This window comes from Dermacentor silvarum, chromosome 4 (genome assembly GCF_013339745.2).
Source record: "Dermacentor silvarum isolate Dsil-2018 chromosome 4, BIME_Dsil_1.4, whole genome shotgun sequence".
NCBI classification, from domain to species: Eukaryota; Metazoa; Arthropoda; class Arachnida; order Ixodida; family Ixodidae; genus Dermacentor; species Dermacentor silvarum.
The window spans coordinates 8,632,045-8,651,502 of NC_051157.2; the positions used below are offsets into that span (position 1 = coordinate 8,632,045).

The 19,458-nt window shown below is 47.6% G+C and overlaps 1 protein-coding gene across 1 annotated transcript in view; it reads right to left on the minus strand.

Annotated features, from left to right (window-relative positions):
- Positions 1-938: 938 nt before the first annotated feature.
- Positions 939-19,458, minus strand: part of LOC119449404 (glutamate receptor 3-like) — a 48,414-nt gene continuing 29,894 nt past the window's right edge. Inside the window, exons 8-16 of the mRNA XM_037712573.2 lie at positions 18,437-18,547; positions 18,154-18,363; positions 16,688-17,043; positions 13,191-13,389; positions 11,293-11,537; positions 10,159-10,261; positions 8,305-8,520; positions 7,505-7,636; positions 939-6,763 (exon numbers count right to left, since the gene is read on the minus strand). Of these exons, the coding sequence (XP_037568501.1) occupies positions 6,569-6,763; positions 7,505-7,636; positions 8,305-8,520; positions 10,159-10,261; positions 11,293-11,537; positions 13,191-13,389; positions 16,688-17,043; positions 18,154-18,363; positions 18,437-18,547 (1,767 nt within the window). The 3' untranslated portion in view covers positions 939-6,568. The remainder of the gene's footprint in view (positions 6,764-7,504; positions 7,637-8,304; positions 8,521-10,158; positions 10,262-11,292; positions 11,538-13,190; positions 13,390-16,687; positions 17,044-18,153; positions 18,364-18,436; positions 18,548-19,458) is intronic.

Genomic DNA, 19,458 nt, shown 5'->3' on the forward strand with positions numbered 1-19,458 from the left:
TTGTAAACATTCTCTTAATAACTAAATTAAGAATCATAGTGTCATGCGCGCAGAAGCGAACACGAAGACATCTCATTTGACGACCGCGGACACTCGCCGTGACAACGCTGGCTTGGTGAAGAGCGAATTGCCCTTCGTGGCGTCTCTCACTTGAAAGCGAACTAAGCGGCGAGAACCCAGCGTGCATCAGTCCTCGGCGTGCCTAGGCCCACCGCAGGTCGCTTCCAAGATGAGCAGCGGCAGCGCGATACGAAGCCGCCGCCGAAGTAGAACGCCCTCCCGCCGCTTTTCTAGCTCCTCTCGCGCATTGCGAGGTGGGGCACGGGTGGCCGTTCTTGTTTATCTTCCTCCGTGGTTTTCACCAGCGCACCCGACTGATGGATGTCGACAAGCCTACGCTTGAGCATACTACCGGTTCTATCTGTGAGCAACCTTCCATTTGAATTCTTGCGAAAAAGAAAGTACACGCATGCGGATCTTTGGCATTGTTTGCGATCCATTTTAGTTTGAGCACTGCGTCTCACCCTTTCCCCAGGCAACCTGCTCAAAGCGCCTCTTTCGCGATGTCACTGCGTCACGATATTCTGAAATTGTGAACGCAGAGTACCTGCAGAAATGACAAAGTGCTTGTCCCTCAACCAAGGTGCAAGAACGCTGAGAAACATTGCAGAAAGCGAAGTTACTACGCGCTGAGACGGTACTGTGTACAAGGACCATTCTAACAATCCAAGCTTAGAAATATATTCTGGTGTATACAATATTTCTCAGTCCACTTACGTAAGTGTAACATATATAGCGGACGTGTACCTCAGGATTCTGCGCATGTTTGCTGTGCATCGCTTTCATCGATAATGAGAAACAAAAAACATTTTTGCACCGAAAGCTTTCTGCAGATTTGTCGACCGAGAGGAAATGAAAATAACTCATCTGGGCCCATTTCGGACACTTTATTTTTGTAAAACCGATGCCATTTATAAATGTACAGAGAGAAACATGAACAGTTACAAAAGTTGTAGCGTCCCAGCATGGCACACCCTCACGTACGCGATATACAGGTATACATCGGAATATTAATACACGGTATGCATGACTTGCATTGTAAGATTACATAAGTATGTATAATATATATGTCTGTATGTAGAGAGAACATTGACGCAGTTGTACACCAGGAAAAAAAAAGAAAAGAACAACACACACATAACGAAATCTCTGGCCACCGTAGAACACACTTCGTTAAAGCTGCTACGTTGGTCAGCACTGCAGAATGTGTCCGAATACAGTGCCCCGTCGACCGCATCCTCGGAGCCGAGGATGCACTGGCTCACATTTCCTTTGCTTTGGAGGCTAATTATAAGCGCTGACTTCCAACAACCTACGCCACGTATTTGAGCTGTCCGAAAGGAACCACATCTACGGAGTATAGATAGAGCTCGGGACGAGAATGCCAGAAGAGCATTTTGCTTAACATCAAAAGGACCTTTGCTGGTGGCAGCGTTACGGGGTACACTGTATAAACACACGTCACGTCAACAAGTGTTCTCCTATATGAGTTTCTAAACCGGGACATTGTTCAAACGAGACGCCGTCGAAACCGGCAGCTCGCTCCCTGATGGTATTTGCGAGTGGAAAGCGATGAAGGGCGCACGGAATGAACATTCGGCTAGTCCAAGTACGGGGCGGTGATTTCCGCACGCTGTTAGTTTATCATACTCTGCACATAGGTCATTGTTTCGCAAGCTGTGTACAAAGAGACGTTTCCAACAAATGCGAAAAAAAGAAAGAAAAAATACTTGCGAGCTCCAATCCGATTCCGAAAACGCTTCACAAGATTTTGAATTCTTAGAAACATGAGCTATACTAACGTTCCATGTAATGTTCTAGTACTTTAGAGAAGGAGGCGAATTTTTAGCAAGCAAAGAATAGCACCACAGAAAACTGTACAGTAAACGTCGCCAGGGTATTGTCCACACGAAATTTACAATTTTGAAACTTTTTCCGGTTTAATCAGAACTCAAATAAGTTTGCGATGTTAAATGTATTTTCTTGTGAGCCATAATTCTTCAGCCGAACGTAGGCGAAGCGAATAAGCTACGTGCAATTCTCTTGGATTCTTTGCAATTTTTGGTACATGGTGAGCCGAATACCCAGGAGCAGAGTATCAATTCCACAGGGAATATGAACATTGCAGTCGAAATGTTCACAGTAATGTTACTGCCAACTGAGGGTTTCTTTCCCCCCTACCTTGTTTTTTATCTACACACATGCACACAATGATTACTTTGGAGCCACAGATGCAAAAAATAAAAATAAAAATAAAATAAAGAATAAAAAAAAAGGCCAGTCGTAGTAGCTATATAGAGATTCAATCCTATGCTAATAGCATTTATTGGACATTTATGCGTAATTCTTGGAGGAGGACAGATGCATGCTTTTCAGGTGAAAATACTAGAACTGTGGGCTCGTATGCTTTGGTATGTTCATACCTGCCTCTCTTAAGATACAGAAAACGAAATACACAAACACATGTCGCTTTTAACAAAATGTAAAACACAAAGCATCGGGAGCACTGGCTGTTGGGCTAGTTGGTCTTGCATTCTAACTATGGCACCTTGGCGCATTGTAATGGACGGACACAACAAACAATGAAGCAGGCGAGGATGGGTGCTTCTACCAAATGTTTATTGACATGCCACGCACCGATAGACGTACTATTCATTGATGCACTGGGGCATCATCGTCTCACAGGGAGAAAAAACCTTGACATAAATAGAGCGGAGTGCATAAAATCGTACTCGGAAAAGTACAGGCTCATAGAGACTTTGCTGATTCAGATAGAGACATTCTTTTTCATTAAAAAATCCTCGTCTGTTTATTGTTTTCTCTGTCCCTCCGTTACATTGCGCTAAGCCACTATAGTTATAAGCATCGTTTGCTGAAATGTGGCGATGATTTGGCACGTGCAGTGGATCGTCCGTAATGGATTTGCCTAACCCAAATTTGTTGTCTTATGCCAATGCGTGGCTGATGACGAAGCTGTAGGCCACATCAATTCTTTATAGAATCTCGGAAAGCGTTCACACTTTGCAAAAAGAAAACTTCGGTAACTGTGTGTGCAATATATTCCTTAAAGTGTGCATACTGAGTTGACAGGGTTGCTGACATTGCAGATGGTGCGTGCTTGTGATCCGGCACTAGGAGCGACAAATGCACGCAACTCATTGCGGTGGCTTTCAGATATATACATGGCACAGCGCTTAACAGCGTGTGTGTTCCATTAACGAATTCAATACTTCACCGTTTAAAGACCACGAAAACCAGCTCATGGCCTTGTTAAAGCCATAACTAACTTGCAATTACCCGTTTCGCAATTAGTATATACTCGTCCCGACGTTCAGACGTCGATTGTCTTTTTATGCACGGTATGTCTGCCACAGAAAAAAAAAAAGAGTGAGAACGAAAGAGAAAACAAAGTCAAGGAGCCACTGCACTAGACACGAACAGTTTCGTTCTCTGCGGGAGGGGGCCACGAGCTTCGATAGACTCCAAACGTTCACGCAGCACAATCTGGGCGCACAGCTTTTGACGTGCACGAATAATCTGCTGGCCTCTTAGCGTGCGCGGCGAGAATCACCGCGTTTTCTTTATAGTGATGCACAGGTGACAGAATGACACATGATGCGCACTCACACGTCGATGAGGATCTACCTCTAAAATATGGTAGCGTATCACTGCACACGAACGCGCACCACGATGGGCACTGCACGAAAGGCAGCGCCCCCGTGCGACCGCTTGAGCAAACAGCACGCGACGACACAAGCGCTCGGAACACGGGGCGGCAATACAGCGGGCGCAACTGTTGAGCAGAGCGTGCTGTGTCCTCAGGGCGCCGCCGTAAGCGGCAACGGGAACAACGCCACCCAGTACGCAATAACCAATGGCTGTGACCGCTGCGGGCTTTGAAGAAGATAACTCTCAGTCGATAATCGGGGCGACAACCACGGATCAAGCAAAGCGGTACCGGAAGCTACGTGTCAGCGCGATTGGGGCGAATAGATGATGTCACAGGCAGGCAGAGTAGGGGCCCATGTGGCGCCAGCTAAACACACACAGGTCGATGATCGGGGGGCCCTTTGACACTATCACCGGAAAACCAACTGTACGTTGTTGTCTAGTTTCGCTCCGTGACACACAGCGCCTGCAGGGAGTTGTGACATCGCACTGCAATGTCGATGGCGAATTTGTAGCGTTCTGGAGGCAGAAATAGATTAGGGCTATGCTAGTTGCCATCTACGGAAGCGACACGCTGGTATACGTCGGCGTCATGTGATCATATGACAGGACGGTCGTAGGGGCGTTTGTGGGCGCACGTAGCCAGAGGGCTCCGGTGCCGGGTGTATTGTGACGTGTGTACAACGCGAACTACCTCGGCTGGCGCAGAAAAAGGCCGTATAGTGGTGAAAAAATTTCTCACAACAAGCACCATCACCCAGTGTTCCAATAGATCGAAGGGGTTGAGGTTTTTTTATACCGTGTCCCAGCTAACGTTAGGGAAGTCGTTCAATACAATTAAATATTGCAACAAAAGGCTGAAAACAAAACGCGGTGCAAGATGCAGTTATTAAACCCATGGCGTTCGCTCGTCAGAGATCTGACGATCGAACACCCTAGGTCTCAATATAGCATCTTGAACCATGAATTTTGATCTTTTTTTTTTTTTTCGTCGAACAGCTTGGCTAACCTTAGCTGGGAACCCTTTATAGTTTCTGTCTGTAGGAAACACCAGAGTTGTCATCACTACTTTCTTTTTTCTCTACGTGAACATCTATCACTACCGTGAAGATTGCGAATGACATGATCGGCTTTAGGGAACAATTATGTATAGAGCAAGCGGCCCGTTTTTTGTTTGATGCGTTGCTGCCTTGGTGCAGCTCTTTGAAGAACTTGTAATTTTGCAGAAAAGTGCTGTAGTTCCTACGCGAGAAGCTTAAAAAGTTGACAAAATTTGGCGATAGTTTGGACACAGCCAGAATCTATTGAGCAGTTTTCAAGGAAATAGAACTGGAGTAAGTGTGTTCACTGCTGTTCAGTTCTCTTCGGAATGAACATCATTCATGTTTTTGGGCCGTGGTATTAAATCCGCACTTCGTTTCCACTAGGTGTTCTCTTGTTGATCTTAATTTTAATTTCAACCACCATAACACGCGCTCTCAGCATAAAGTGTTAAGTCTGGCTACGCCCGTGTTTTTTTTCCTGTCGGGCGAAATAAAGATATAAATAAGGGTGGAGCTTTAATTTTTGCGCAAGCTTGCTTTATTTGTACACATCCTTCATGTATTACTTCGAGAAGCCACCCATTCATAGCCGAGTGGCGCTTTTCAAGCATCTGTCAATTCTTGGCTAAGACAAGCTCCATGACTTTAAGCAACCATACATTATTCTTGCGCTCGAAGCAAGGTGGCAGAAAAACGCAAACAAGAATCATGGTAGTCGGTGTTATTGTCGCCACGGGTGGATTTCTTTTTCACTGTGAGGTGACAAGTACCGTTTTAGCTAGAAACTCTAAATCCTTGAACGTGCGGACACAGCCTTCGAGTGCGGGTGCAAAAATTCGTGCTACGCAAAAAGACATGTCTAATAGTGCTCTGAATGCGTGCCTTCTTTGTACGTCGGGAAGGTAGTGCACTGCACGAATATACTGGGATATGGATACGTTCGGCTTGTAACCATCCTAAGAAATGGCAGTGTGAGTTGCTCCAGAGCGGCGGCTGTTCCTGCTGCTGCCCCACTAATTTCTCATTCAGTAATCGTGACCAAAAATGGCCGCTTGATACAACGGCTTTTCTCCTCTAGCATGTAGGTAATAATCTACTGTTGCGTTTCTCGTTGTCTAAATCCGGACGCACCATGAATCAGGCGCCCTGTACTCTGCTCGATGAACAGGCTCGTTAGCCCCATGAATTTGCCCTTTAAGTTCCATCAACGTTTGATTTATGTACATCCACTGCTGTTGCTTTGAGGAATACCGTAAGCATCAATAGAACAATTTGTAGTGTTCCAGCGAATGCCTAATCTGATGGGAGAAAACTCAGCGCCATCGTGTGGTTGAAAATAGAGCAAACGTTCTCAATCTCCCTTTTCTTTTTGTCTGATCCGTCAGAACCTGTACGTGCCTCAGGGTGAAGATGCTAATTCGTTCTTTTTTGACTGCCGTAGCGTCACCCTACAGGACGATAGGAGAACGACACCGAAAAGAAAAGGGACAATGTTTACAAAATACGCCATTACGGAACAAGCTCCAGTCAACACGAACCGAGGCGCAGCTATCACTACATATTTCTCGGTGCCTGTTTGACTGTGCATATGTTCCCTATCGCGTGTGTTGCGTCAAAACAATGTTGCTCATTGAGGTCACAGCCATGGCTCTCACAGTCAACCGGCTTAACCGCATCGGTAATGCTTCTTTTGGCAGGAGCAGTTAAATACTGCCATCCTGCTCCCTCGGTGACACACCGGCAGTGCTGGAAAGGCATCGCTCTCCGACTTGGTTGCGGGCTCCACCCGAAGAGGCCTAGACTTCGGAGCTTTCGTACCCACCACCGCCTTTTGGCGACTCGATGGGGCTGTGGTCGATGGACTTTATCTCCGGGTGGTTCTCCAGAGGGTTCACGGCCAGGGGAACGATGCGGTCAGCTGTCACGTCGCGCGTGATGTCGCGGCTGTCATCTGCCGAGTCAGTCAGGTTCTCCACGTCGGCGATGGGAACCTGCAGACACGTTGGAAACGCATTGCGTCATAGTGGACTGAGCGACGGCCGCAGCACTCTCGTGTGGGTGACTGCAATCGCTTAGCTTAGGCACACAATTCTTTCACAAGCCGAGTCAGGGAAGATGCCGTAACAACATTTAACGTCTTGTCTATAGTTTTGTAGCTGTTCACTGAGGCACACTACCTTGACATGACGTCGTGCACGATTTCGATGTCCTGGTCTACCATTTGATAGTCTCGTGAAATTATTGACGTGCAATCATTTATAGTGAATATGTTAATAAGTTGCTGTGTTTAGCGCTGAGAAAGTATCAGACGATGCCGCAAAACTTGCAATACCGTTAAAAAAAGAAAGCAAAGCTGTTTGCTATTATTTCACTTTTTCTTTGAAGGCTAATGATCTATTTGTATAGCGTGCTTGTCAATATTTCTGTTTTCGAAATCGACAGTCTCACTGAAGCAGAAACCTCGCTACCGGTGTTACCTGCATTCGGTGCTTCACACGAGCACAAGTGCGGCTCAACAGGTACTCTCATTTTCCAAAAGGCTTCTAATGGTAACTATTAGTTTAGCATCGCACTCCCCATTTAATGGTGCTGTGAAGTTGAGGCGGGTGTACTACGTTTTCACAGCTGCTCTGGTTATTGGTGTTCTTTAATGGTGGGCTCACGCCCGGCTTGTATCCTGTGAAGGCGCTTATCTGGTGTTGAGATTAGGACACTTTGCTGCATACACAGACCTTGACCACCTCGTCCTCCTCCTCTTCTTCGCCCACCTCCTCAATGGTGAGGTCGGCCCCTCCCACGTAGCCCCCCGTATAGGCGCTTGGGTTTGTCCCCGGCTGGAGGAGCTGCGTCTCCACGCCTTCTTCCTGCGCACCGATAAAGACATCTCCTGGACACGATGCAAAATTGGTCTTGAAAAACAGCGCACACGAACGAGACAAGCAAGAGTTGACACGCTTCAGCCGCTTGAGTTTTTGGTGTTTAATGTAGCATGGTGATTTTCCATCTATAGGACACTGCGTCCTATAGATGAAAGGTGCGTCAAATGTTGACATACAGTGGGAAAGTGTAGCACAAAGCAAAAGGGACTGCAGTGAAAATTATTCCCCTAAGCTGAGCACCACACATTTCGTACTTGACTGTCTGTGAGTGCTTTTATTGTTAAAGAAATGGAAAGTATGCAAGACCCTTTGATTTCAGAACCCAAGTTATGTAGGCGCTGACACAACGCTTTTGATGATTATGGGACAATCCAGGAGTACGAGGCTTAAGGAGGAGGGTCTCGGAGTCTGCCAACAATGACGAAATTTACGCTACATATTTTTTATAAACTTGCAGGCGGCTTAGTATTATAGCGCTTCCGTGTTAAGAACGGTCAGCACTAGCCCGTTCCCCCCAGAGGAACAGGCGACAAACAAAAACATCACCAAGGCACGAGTTAGCGGGAACTGCCGGATAAGAAAGATAAGCCGTGCTGTCCACAAATAAAACTGCGACGTGCGGAATGATTTGTCCTTGCGCACTACAGACTCACCTTGATCTGTTCGCCGTCCTTCTCTTTCTTGTCCTTTTTCTTCTTCTCCTTCTTAGGCTTTGGCTCCTTTGGCTCCTTGGGCTTCTTTTCCTTTTTGGGCTTGGCGGGGGACTTGCACCACACCTCAGCCACGGCCACGGCCACGGCGATGATCAGTCCGGCACCGAGAATGACGAACCAACCGCCCACCTTGGTCACCTCCAGCGGGACGGCGGTCTGATCCGTCCAGAAGAGACACGCCAACCAGCAATAACTGAGCGACGTCACTCATCTTGAGTATCGTACGCTGTGCCCTAAGCTGACAGTCAGCGAAAGTTATCTTTTAATGACTTCCTTTATAATAGCTGACTGTGAGTGAGGCCTTTTATATTAGATCATTTTTTCACTCTTTTTTTGTCTTCCTGTGCTTAGGGGTAAATATAAGAATGTTTAATGCGATGATATTGTAAGCAGAGTTCCACCACTTAGGATCGAGATATCTAACAGAAAACGTGGGCCGATCCCGAAAGCAGTGCAGTCTAACACAGCGTCAAAAACACCAGCTGCCTCGAAGGAAGAATGCGAGAACGCCTGGCAGCGGACGCAAGCGCCAGGCGTTTCAAAGAGCGGCACGAGAGAAGCATGCGTGCGGCCTAACAGAGCGTCGGGCTGCTGTGCTGGAAGACACCGGCTCGATCTCAACATCGGTCACGCATTTCTTCCTAGGCTCACTTGACCCACTGTAGAGGTTTCTAACAGAAAAATACAGGTGTGCTGAGCGTACGCGAGTGCGTCACAGTGCGCACGAAATCGCGGGTTTGTAAGAGAAACGAGCCAACATGCATCAGATTGATAATTGAGAGTGTGCACTTTCGCCCGGGTGATGCACGCGCGCGCAGCTGTCGAGGCGTCAGTCATCACGCATACTTACAGAGTTGACGGTGCAAAGTTCTGGTCTAGCTTCTTTCTCTCTCTCTCTCTCTCTCTTTTTCGATCCGCTGAAAATCTAGCTACTACCGTGCTTTTCTCTTCGGGCCCTACTTGTCCGCTGAACCTTCGCCGCTGAGCCCCGTCGGCTGACAAACTATCAGTTCGCGGCACTATTCCAATGCTATTCTTCTTAACTTCTGATATAAATGCTGGCTGCTGCAAAGTTTGGTTGGTTACATCTTACTGTCTTGCATTTACGGGAGGGTTTTGTGATATTCACGCTCTTGATTGCACAATACGATTGCGTTTGTTGCTAAATCGCAGTTCTTTGCTGCCATATATTGCGCAGTAATATTTTTAGGCGCTGTGCTGTCTTGCCGTTTTGGAACATTTGGCAGCCGTAAGGAAATCGACTTGGCACCTAAAACATGAAAATGACCGCTTGGCATGACCAAAGTGTTAATAACACACACACACGCACACGCACACGCACACGCACACGCACACGCACACGCGCACACGCACACGCACACCACACGCACACGCACACACACGCACACGCACACCACACGCACACGCACACGCACACGCACACGCACACGCACACGCACACGCACACGCACACGCACACGCACACGCACACGCACACGCACACACACACACACACACGCGCGCACACGCAAACGCGCGCACACACACACGCGCGCACACACACGCGCACACACACGCGCACACGCACACGCACACGCACACGCACACACACACACACGCGCGCACACACAACGCGCGCACACACACGCGCGCACACACACGCGCACACACACGCGCACACACACGCACACACGCACACACACGCAAAGATGGAATTCGTCTTTTAACTACGCGTCAACAACTTGCCATTCACTTCAGTTGAGAGGGCGCTAAAGGACATCAAACAGGTCTTACTTGTTCTCGCTTATGACATTCTTCCTTCCCGAACCATTTCTTGTACAGAGCGTAAAGTTCTTCATCTTCTTGGAGCCTGGCTATACTGACGTCCAGTATTTTTCTGCAACAGAAACATAATTATGGTGTAGCAGTGTCTGTGTTACGCTTCATGTTGAAGTTGTACAAGACTAATGGGGGAATAAGTGGTCTTTGTCTTCACATCTGCGCACTGACAAATCCCAGCAGTACCCAGAGCAAAACTTACAATAATCACGCGAGAAACGACCTGCTCTAGCCGCCTTAGGATCAATTTGATTCAGCGCCATCTATTCAGCGATTTGATTCAGCGATAAAAAGTGACGTCACTGTAGCAAGGTCAACGGGAATTCGTATGAGTGCATCTTCTTGTTGGCAGGTGACTAACTCCAAGACCAACGCTATATCGTCTAGAACTGAAAGCAAGGGCAGACAAAAAAATTTTTTTTTGCTCTGCTGTAGATAGAGTAAATGATGCTGGATGGCAACAGCCTTCCAAAACTTCGTACACGCTGTCACAGCTTTGGTGTCTGACGCCATATACAGCCATAAATCCGCCTCCGACAGCACTTGGTTTATCTTGCACGACGTTTCTACTGCTATCGAAATATGGCAGGGCTACTCTGGTACCTCAGGAAGCCTTCACATTAACCTCCGCACAAACTTACATTTGCCGCAATCAGCTTAGTACATTGGCCATGTTTTAGGTACGTCCCACCTGCCCCACCAATTTTTCCTCGCTAATGGACAGTGTAGTCCATTTTTACATGCAGCGTAGTAGTCCATTTAAGTTTTACATGCAGCGCATCAGGCTTATTTAATTAACTGATGACCATGGTCTGATGACACTATATCATTTAAGCTTCAGTTTTGGCACCGAGTATGTCTATTTCAATTCCGGTGAATGTGGCTGACTTATTTATCTACAACTACACTTATCGTTTACGCTATAACGTTTGCAGGTGCGCATACATGTTATTAGTTTCAAAGATTCACTGTGTGATTTGAAATGACTGATTACGAGGACAAGGACCTCAATTTGTGGAGGTGTGTCAGCCTGTGCATGCACAGATCTTCTAAACCACTTTCACAGCACATGCATAAAGCACTCCTTACTTGAGCGGTGACTTGTGCGACACAACGACGCCATAACCGGAAGGCTGGAATGTGTCGCCAATTTGAACGAGGTCGCAGGGCGCCTTCTGTGTTGCATACTTTATCTTCGTGGTGTCCACTATGAAGGCGTAGTTTCCCTCGGACTCGCGGACTCTTTTTACGCCTTCTTCATTACTAGCCGTCATAGTGTTGTTGAACGAAGCCATCGAGTCCCACATTCTTGCGTAGAAGGTGTCCTTGGTGCGCTGAAATTATAATTAGTTTGAATCTTAATTTGCGGTGACATGCATTTATCAATTATGATCATTATCACGGAAGCCAACAGATAATAAAGCAAAGTACAGAGGAAATAGGGAGTTTTAGTATAGCGGAAAACGCTTACGTTAGCATTAGCGTGCTACGCAACGCTAACGCAAAGAAAGGCTGCACTGCGTGGTACAAGGTAGTGTTTTAGAATAGCGGAACGGAGCAAAACGCTAACGCTAACGCAAATACACTTGGGCGCCGTCTCGAGGCGGATACAGAAAACATGAGCAAACATGAGCAAACCCTCTCGTTAAGCCTACTCCGCCGCTAATCGAGAACGTATATCGAAAACAACGCCCATTTGTCACCTGCATGCCGCTGTCGAAGCATCATCGCACAAATCTAAAGCAAACACGAGCATTAGTGGGGAACGAATGAGCCGAACAGTGCAGGCAGACGACTCGATAGATTCGAAGTGGACGGCTCTCGCTTCAACTGGCGCCGCTATCTTGCCCTACGTACCGAATCCCTTGTGTGCGTTAGCGTTCAACGCTGTATTCCGGAAATAGCGTACGCACGTAAGAGTTCTGGCTACGTTTATGTTATGCGCATGCGCAGTTTGCATCACGCAGCGCTAACGCTAAATCCTTGAGTTTGTTGTTTTCCGCTATCCTAAAACTGCCTAATAACAGTTATTCTAAAAAATAAGGAAGAGAGAAATAAAAATGGACGAAAGGACATCTTTTCGCCGCCAGGCTTAAACTCAGAGGCACTGACATCAGACTCGGGCAAGCTGGCTCAGGCTCATGGGCTCACGGATTTACACACGCTAGGGCTTAATCAGATTCACGGAATCGCCGACTCAGAAGCACAGATCACGTGATCGGACCCATTGCCCTACAAACGGAATCATAGATTCACGGAATCGGGAGCTCAGACTCACTCAGACACACCAATTAAGGCTCACTTGACTCACGTTTACTAATGCATAATTTACCTGGATTCAGAATCATCAACTCACAGTGATTGCGTTTGCTCCACTAAGAGGTAGTCTGGTGTATGTGCAGTGGCGTCACAATAGACGAATTGCACTTCCCACTGCAGGTGCGATAGGTTCATGTGCGGGGGTGGAGGGAGATGATATAGCGATGGTGCACGCTGTTAAGTGGCACAAAATTAGGAATCGTATAACACATGGTTAAGACATGGCTGAACTCACTAAGACGCACCCAGATTCCTATTCACTGGAACGCATTGGGTCTCGGACTGACATTAACTATAACTCCCCTCGACCAACTCCGACCCATTTAGCTCATAGGTATCTCTGAGTTAGAGTGAGTAAGTCTCAGTCAAAGCGAGTCGACTCAAGAGTAACATCGTGAACCAGTGAAGTAACTCACCGCTAACGATGGTGCTTGAAATGACTCTAATGTTATTCAGCGGTTTTTAGCGTGCCAAATAACTAACACTGCGACTTTGTGTTTGAATGTGCCGTGGTTTACTCACATAATACGACCAACAGCAGTAGAAAAAAATAAGGTGGCGGAGTTTGAAGGTCAAAAACAGGAAGCAGACATGAGACACAGATAAGGGCAACTAGCATTGGGAACATGTTAAAGAAGAAAGCTAAACGCATTTCGAGGGATCCTTACCCGGAAGAACTCTTCGGTGGCAGAATCTCTGACAATGCCATATTCCACCTTATCTTGCATGGCCAGTTCCTTGACGTCTTTCAGCGAAGGAGAAGGTGCCCTGAAAGGCTGATTCACCCACAGTTGTGCTGTGTACATTGATAACATCACAAGGACGAAGAGCCACCATCCGAAGCTGATGAGTCGACTGCCAACAGACCTGCGAGGGGAGAGGAGGAGGGTGAAATAAAGTCTGAAGCGTGTATAAGGCGTCTAGGTCGCGCTAAAGACATATGGCTAGTTCTGTGCAGTTTTCATCTTTCTCCATTTTGTAGATGAATGTTTCATGAGGGGACAACTGCTCTATTTCTCGACAACAGAACGGTCACTCATCGATCAAAGTGCGGTTTTCTGGTTCATTGCGATAGTAAAATGTATCTCACATATAAGATAAAGAACTCTAAATAATTCAATAAATGATTACCGTACGTTCCGGTGTATAAGACGTGTTTTTATTTTCTGAATTTTTCGTCGGTGCGTCTTATGAACGGCGCGACTTATGTACGTTTTTTCCCCCCCGGGAAAACTGCCGTCAAAATCGGATTCGATGCTATGGCCACGCGAAGCGCGCTGGTTGACGTATGTACGTAATTGCTACTTGTTCTGTGCGCGCTATCGAGGTGCCGGGTTCTTCTCGTGATCGAGTTCCCGAGCGCCGTGCGAGAAGGACGGAGCAGCAACGCAAGCGGCGGCAGGCAGACCGCGAGTCAGCCGACCCCGAATTCGTCGCATCTGCAGATCGCTGTCAAGATACGGTGCGCGCCGCTGCGCGAATTAAGCAGTTGCTACCAGAGTACAACACCCCCTCCCCTCCTCCCTCCCGCGCTACCTTCCCGCTTTCCTCCCTTATGCGCGATTCGGCTCACCGTCGGACGCTTTCACTCGTGCATACAGCGTATGGCGCGCGGGGACGATGTTGTCGCCCTTTATCGCCCTTGGACTTTATGCGGAACATCGCGGCAACCACGACAGCAGAAATGCGCCTGGAGCGGAAATATATGGCACCCATACGCTTGCGCGTGACCCGCGTTCACGGAAAGAAACGTTACGATTTATTTTTTAAATCGCTTACCGAACGAAGGGGTGCGTCTTATACACCGGTGCGACTTATATACGTTTCCTTTTTTTCCGGACAAGCTGCCGGTTTGAGGGGGGTGCATCTTATACAAAGGTGCGATTTATAGACCGGAATATACGGTGGTGATTGCCTATCGTAGGTTGACGCCCGAAAGTAATACATGGCCTATGAAAGACGCCATGTTGGGAGGTTCGGGAATATTTTTTACCATTTGGGGTTCTTTAACGTACACACTACGATTAATGCACGACCATTTATGCATTGAATTCTCATGAGAATGCAGGCCTCGAGATTGGGAATCACACCCGCAACTTCCTGCTCAACAGCAGAAAGCCACAGCCACAGAACCGCGGCATAAACACAGGAACGAATTCTGAAACCTATTTCAGTGCTTGAGGGAGTATGTCGAGGGCTTTTGCGGTACTTTCGAATCTTCTTACAGTTGCCCCAATACATCTAAAGCTTGAAAATTTCTGCAGCATATGTATGATTTCAAACGCACACTTATACGGCAGATACGACGTTTCATCTTGATTTGGGGTTTTTTTTTTTTTTGGCAGACTCCAAACATTTTTGCCCTCCGGCAAGCATGGATAAACTTTCTATTAGGGCGAGTTTGATAATTTTCTTTAGCGCCCCAATTTCCGTGACATTTTTAAATAGCTCGAGCTTGTTCTACTCTGAACGCGCTTTTTTCATACCTGTGCCGTCTGGATACACTAGATAGCTTTGAAATGAGGCATGGCTAAAAAGTGGATAAAGCTACACAGCACAATTAAGAGAACACGAATGGTTCCTCCATAATGAATTTTTGTTCGCAAATCTCGCAGATGGTTTTCGTGAACATAAACGCGGATGTTTTGAGACAACGTTCTTTACTGCATCTAGTAGATGGACCAGCTTCGCTGTTGAAGCGCCTATAATGCAGTTGTTCAGATTGCGGCGCGGAAGCATTGCAGAATGACAATACGTATCACAACAAATATGTATAACAAGCGTGTTTGTGCACTGCTTGTCTGTCAAAGATGCATATACAGTTTTTTTAATATGGCCGGCCTGGTTATAACAAACATCAATGGACATTCTAGACCAGAAACATGGGTGAATTAGCGATTCCAACTTTCCATCTTTTAGTGAAAGCCTGATAGTGAAATCTTTTAGACATTTGTGGAGAATATTGTCATTCATTCCCAATGTTAGACATTGCTCTATTTTCTGGATTACACCTTAAGAAGTACTACATGCGACGAAAGACACGCGTGCAATTTCCGGAGTCCCCACTACGGCGTTCCTCATAATCAGATCGTGGTTTTGGCACGTAAAACCCCATAATTTATTTTTTTGCTATTCGTTATGGCACGGCAAATGCAGAGCTGGCAAAAGCTTATGATTTTGTTCGTTACCACATACCTCCTGCGTGTCCTCTGACTTGTGGCTAGATTTTGATCATCTTCATCACCATCATCATTTTATTATGTCCACTGCAGGATGAAGGCCACTCCCAGTAATCTACAATCTAGAGTGAATACCCGCCTATTTGTACAAGTTGACACCATTTTATTCCTGCAAATGTCCTAATTTCTTTACACCACCTAATTATCTGTCGTCCCCCACTACGCTTCCCTTCTCCTGGCACCCATTCTGTAACTCTAATGTTCCATTGTTTATCTGCCCTACACGTCCTGCCCAACCCCATTCCGTCCTCTTAATGCCAACTAGAATATCGGCTACCAACGTTTGTTTTCTAATCCACACCGCTGTCTTCCTGTCTCGTAACACTGCACCTACCAGTTCTCGTTTCACCACTCGCTCAAGGATACCAGCCCACCGTTATTCTTGCAAATGAAAATGTGCAATCATTGCATTCTACCGGTACTAGCATATCGGGCAGAAACTTGGAGCCTCCAAGTTTACGGTTAATAAAGAAGCTTGAGAGGAAGTTAAGGACCGCGTAAAACAAATCTGCGCTGTTCTTTTATGAAATAGCGCGGAGTTTGACTACTACGATCAGTCAAGCTCAATCGCAGGAATGCTACCGGTCGGCCTTGAAATACATTAAGGCAAAAGAAGAAATGAAAGGCCAGGCGAACGGACCACATCTAATCGTGGAGTGAAAAAAAGGGGGGGGGGGGGGGCTGGGTTATAGGCACTGCTGGTGGAAGCGTTGGCGCAGCAGCAAACCAACCTGTACACATGACATCCAGTTCCCCAGCGGCGATAGATCTCCCTTAAATTGTACACAAGTGCCACATACGCGGCAGCATGCCCAAGCATGACCGTTGGTCGCCCCGTCACACACTCGGACGGTACTTTCATTTGGCACTAAGCATTTGTACTAAGCACGCAACATGGACTGAGAGGTGTGTTGATGGAAACATACTTGGGCCTGCAGTTGTTGCACTCCTCGGACATGAATGCCCCGAGGGCATACCACAGGCTGTTGTACAAGTGGCTGCACGGTCCAGGGGGAGCCTTAGGGGGAGTAGCCACGGCCAGGTTGAGTCGGTTGATGACGAACAGCAGCACGGCGACGGCGACGTAGGCAGACAGCAGGCACAGCCACACCTCCCACGAGAGAGGCCGCAAGAAGCTGAATACGCTGAACACGCTGAGCGACTCTGCCTCGGGCCGCCGCGCTAGCACCGCGAGGCCAGACCTCATAAAGGGCTCACTGAAGTACACGGCTCGGCTTCGCTCAGCCGTAATGGTCAGTGGCGCTACGGCGATATCGGCCTCCTGCGCAGCGAACATGCACGGGTTCACCTTGAGTCGCAGCACCGTCTTATACTTGTAATTTTTTTTTGCTTTAGCTAATGTTTATACGGCTGGTACAACACCAGCCAATTCTTGTAAAACTATTTGTAAGCAGAACTCTTTAGTTACAACTTTTTCAGTTCTTTTATAACTGAACTATCGGGAAAAATGATGTTGCACTGTACTGAAACTAGTGGACCATGCTACGATACGTACAGTCGGCGTCACCTTTTATAGAGCGCAGCAACGGCGACGCTCCGGAGCCAGCCGGCGACGACTCACGCTGTGTCCGACGAGGTGCTGGGCACGTTTGAGCCAAGCAACTACCGTTAGACGTCGCTCCGGAGCGCCGCGGCAGCCGCTGTTCCCGCGCTCTACACAAGAGTGACGCCGACTGTACACTGTAGGTACAGGAGACCCCGTCAAGTGCTGTGCGTCCTTTATCTACTGCACTTCTCTGGAGTAGAGCACTGCACGGGCCGATTTTTGCGGCCCGGGCCCGGCCCGGGCCCGTTTTTACATTGGGCGGCCCGCCCGAGCCCGATCAAAACATTTATGGCGAGACCCGGGCCTGGCCCGGGCCCGGAAATAATCTACGTTACCCGCCCGGCCCGGCCCGCCACCCCTTTACCTTAAGCCCGAGCCCGGCCCGAGCCCGGCTCGAAACCGGCCCGAAACCGGCCCGAAACCGAAAAATACATGTTTTTCAGAGTTGAGAAGCCCGAGAATAACTCGCAGAAAGCCCGAGCCCGGCCCGGGCCCGCGTCAAAAAGCACACGCCGTGCCCGAGCCCGGCCCGAGCCCGTGAAAAAACTGCTCTACCCGGCCCGGCCTGGCCCGTGGGCCGGGCCGGGCCCGGGCTTTCGGGTAAGCCCGAGCCCGTGCAGTGCTCTACTCTGGAGCCTAATAAAATGAGTGAATGAAATCAAATTCACATTACCACTGCAACATATTTACATCGCTGCGCTCTTAGTGTATACGGTGAGTCACACTTTGCAGTTAGATCAGGGCGTTCAAAAAGGCCCATCAGGTGTAGCTCCCATGTTCATGTGATGGCTAGAATTAGAAATGCACCACTATTCATTAACTTACCTTTCTAAGGATCTCGCCAATCATTCCATTCCACCCAGACTGCGAAGACTTGTCTCGAGAACCGTATTTATTGTCCTTGACCAGGCGAATGCTGTACTCTCGGCCCATCGCACGCATCAGCTTGACGATGAGGTCCTTGCAGTAGCCTTCCAGGTTGTCCTCGTCATCAGTGGTATCGTTAGCGTTCTTGTACATGAGGAAAGGCGGCTCCTGTACATTTGTGCACCAGGGAGTAAATTTTGTTCATAGTGTCGTTTTCTTGATATTGCTACAGACCACTCACCAGTATGGTAGTGACTACGAGTTTCTTCTCAGATGGGTCAACCCATGTCGGTGGATATCCCCTAGGATCCGGCTGTTTTATGAAACCCGTTGCTTGAGACCAATAACCAATCTGCGGAAAGAAAAATAACTTGGAAACACCTTATTATGGAAAATTCCTAAGCTTTGTTGAAGCTAGCTCAAACGCTTTCTGCAATGTTTGCTGTTATATGAACAAACAAATGAGATGCAATTACAGTGTTTCCTGTGGGTGGGAAGAATCCTCTGGCGTGGACGCTGTAACCGCCTCTTTCAATGCGGACGCCAAAACTATACTGCAGCAGGTGAGGATCCATGAGTATATTTGGCGTTTTCGCGTAGCCTCCATCGTGGAAACTGACTCAACTCAATGCTGCTAGCTTCATCATCATCATCATCATCATCATCATCATCATCATCATCATCATCATCATCATCATCATCATCATCCGCCTATTTTTATGTCCACTGCAGTGCGCAATAGCAACGATCTCTGCAGCAATCTCCGATTTCCTCTACCTCAGTCTTGCGCTAGCTGATTCCCAAGTTGTGCCTGCAAATTTCCTAATTTCAACACCCCACCTAATTTCCTGCCATCCTGAACTGCGCTGCCCTGGCCTTGGAACCCATTCTGTAACTTTCTGTAACTCTAACGGATTACCGGTTATCTGCTCTACGCATTACATGGCCTCCCAAGCTCCATTTTGCCATCGTAATAGCAACTAAAATATCGGCTACCCCCGTTTGCCTCTCTGGGCCACACCGCTGTCTTCCTGTCCTTTAAAGTTACACCTGATATTTCTCGTTCCGTCGCTCGTTGCGTTGTCCTTAACATGTTCTCAAGCTTCTTTGTTACCCTCCAAGTTTGTGCCCCATATGTCAGTACCGGTAGAATGCTATTATGATTGTGCACTTCTTGTTTTATTTCAACGATAGTGATTAGCTCCCGGCTATTAATTAGCTTAGGGAATGCGAAAAGTATCGCCGCACTTAGCGTGGAATGCT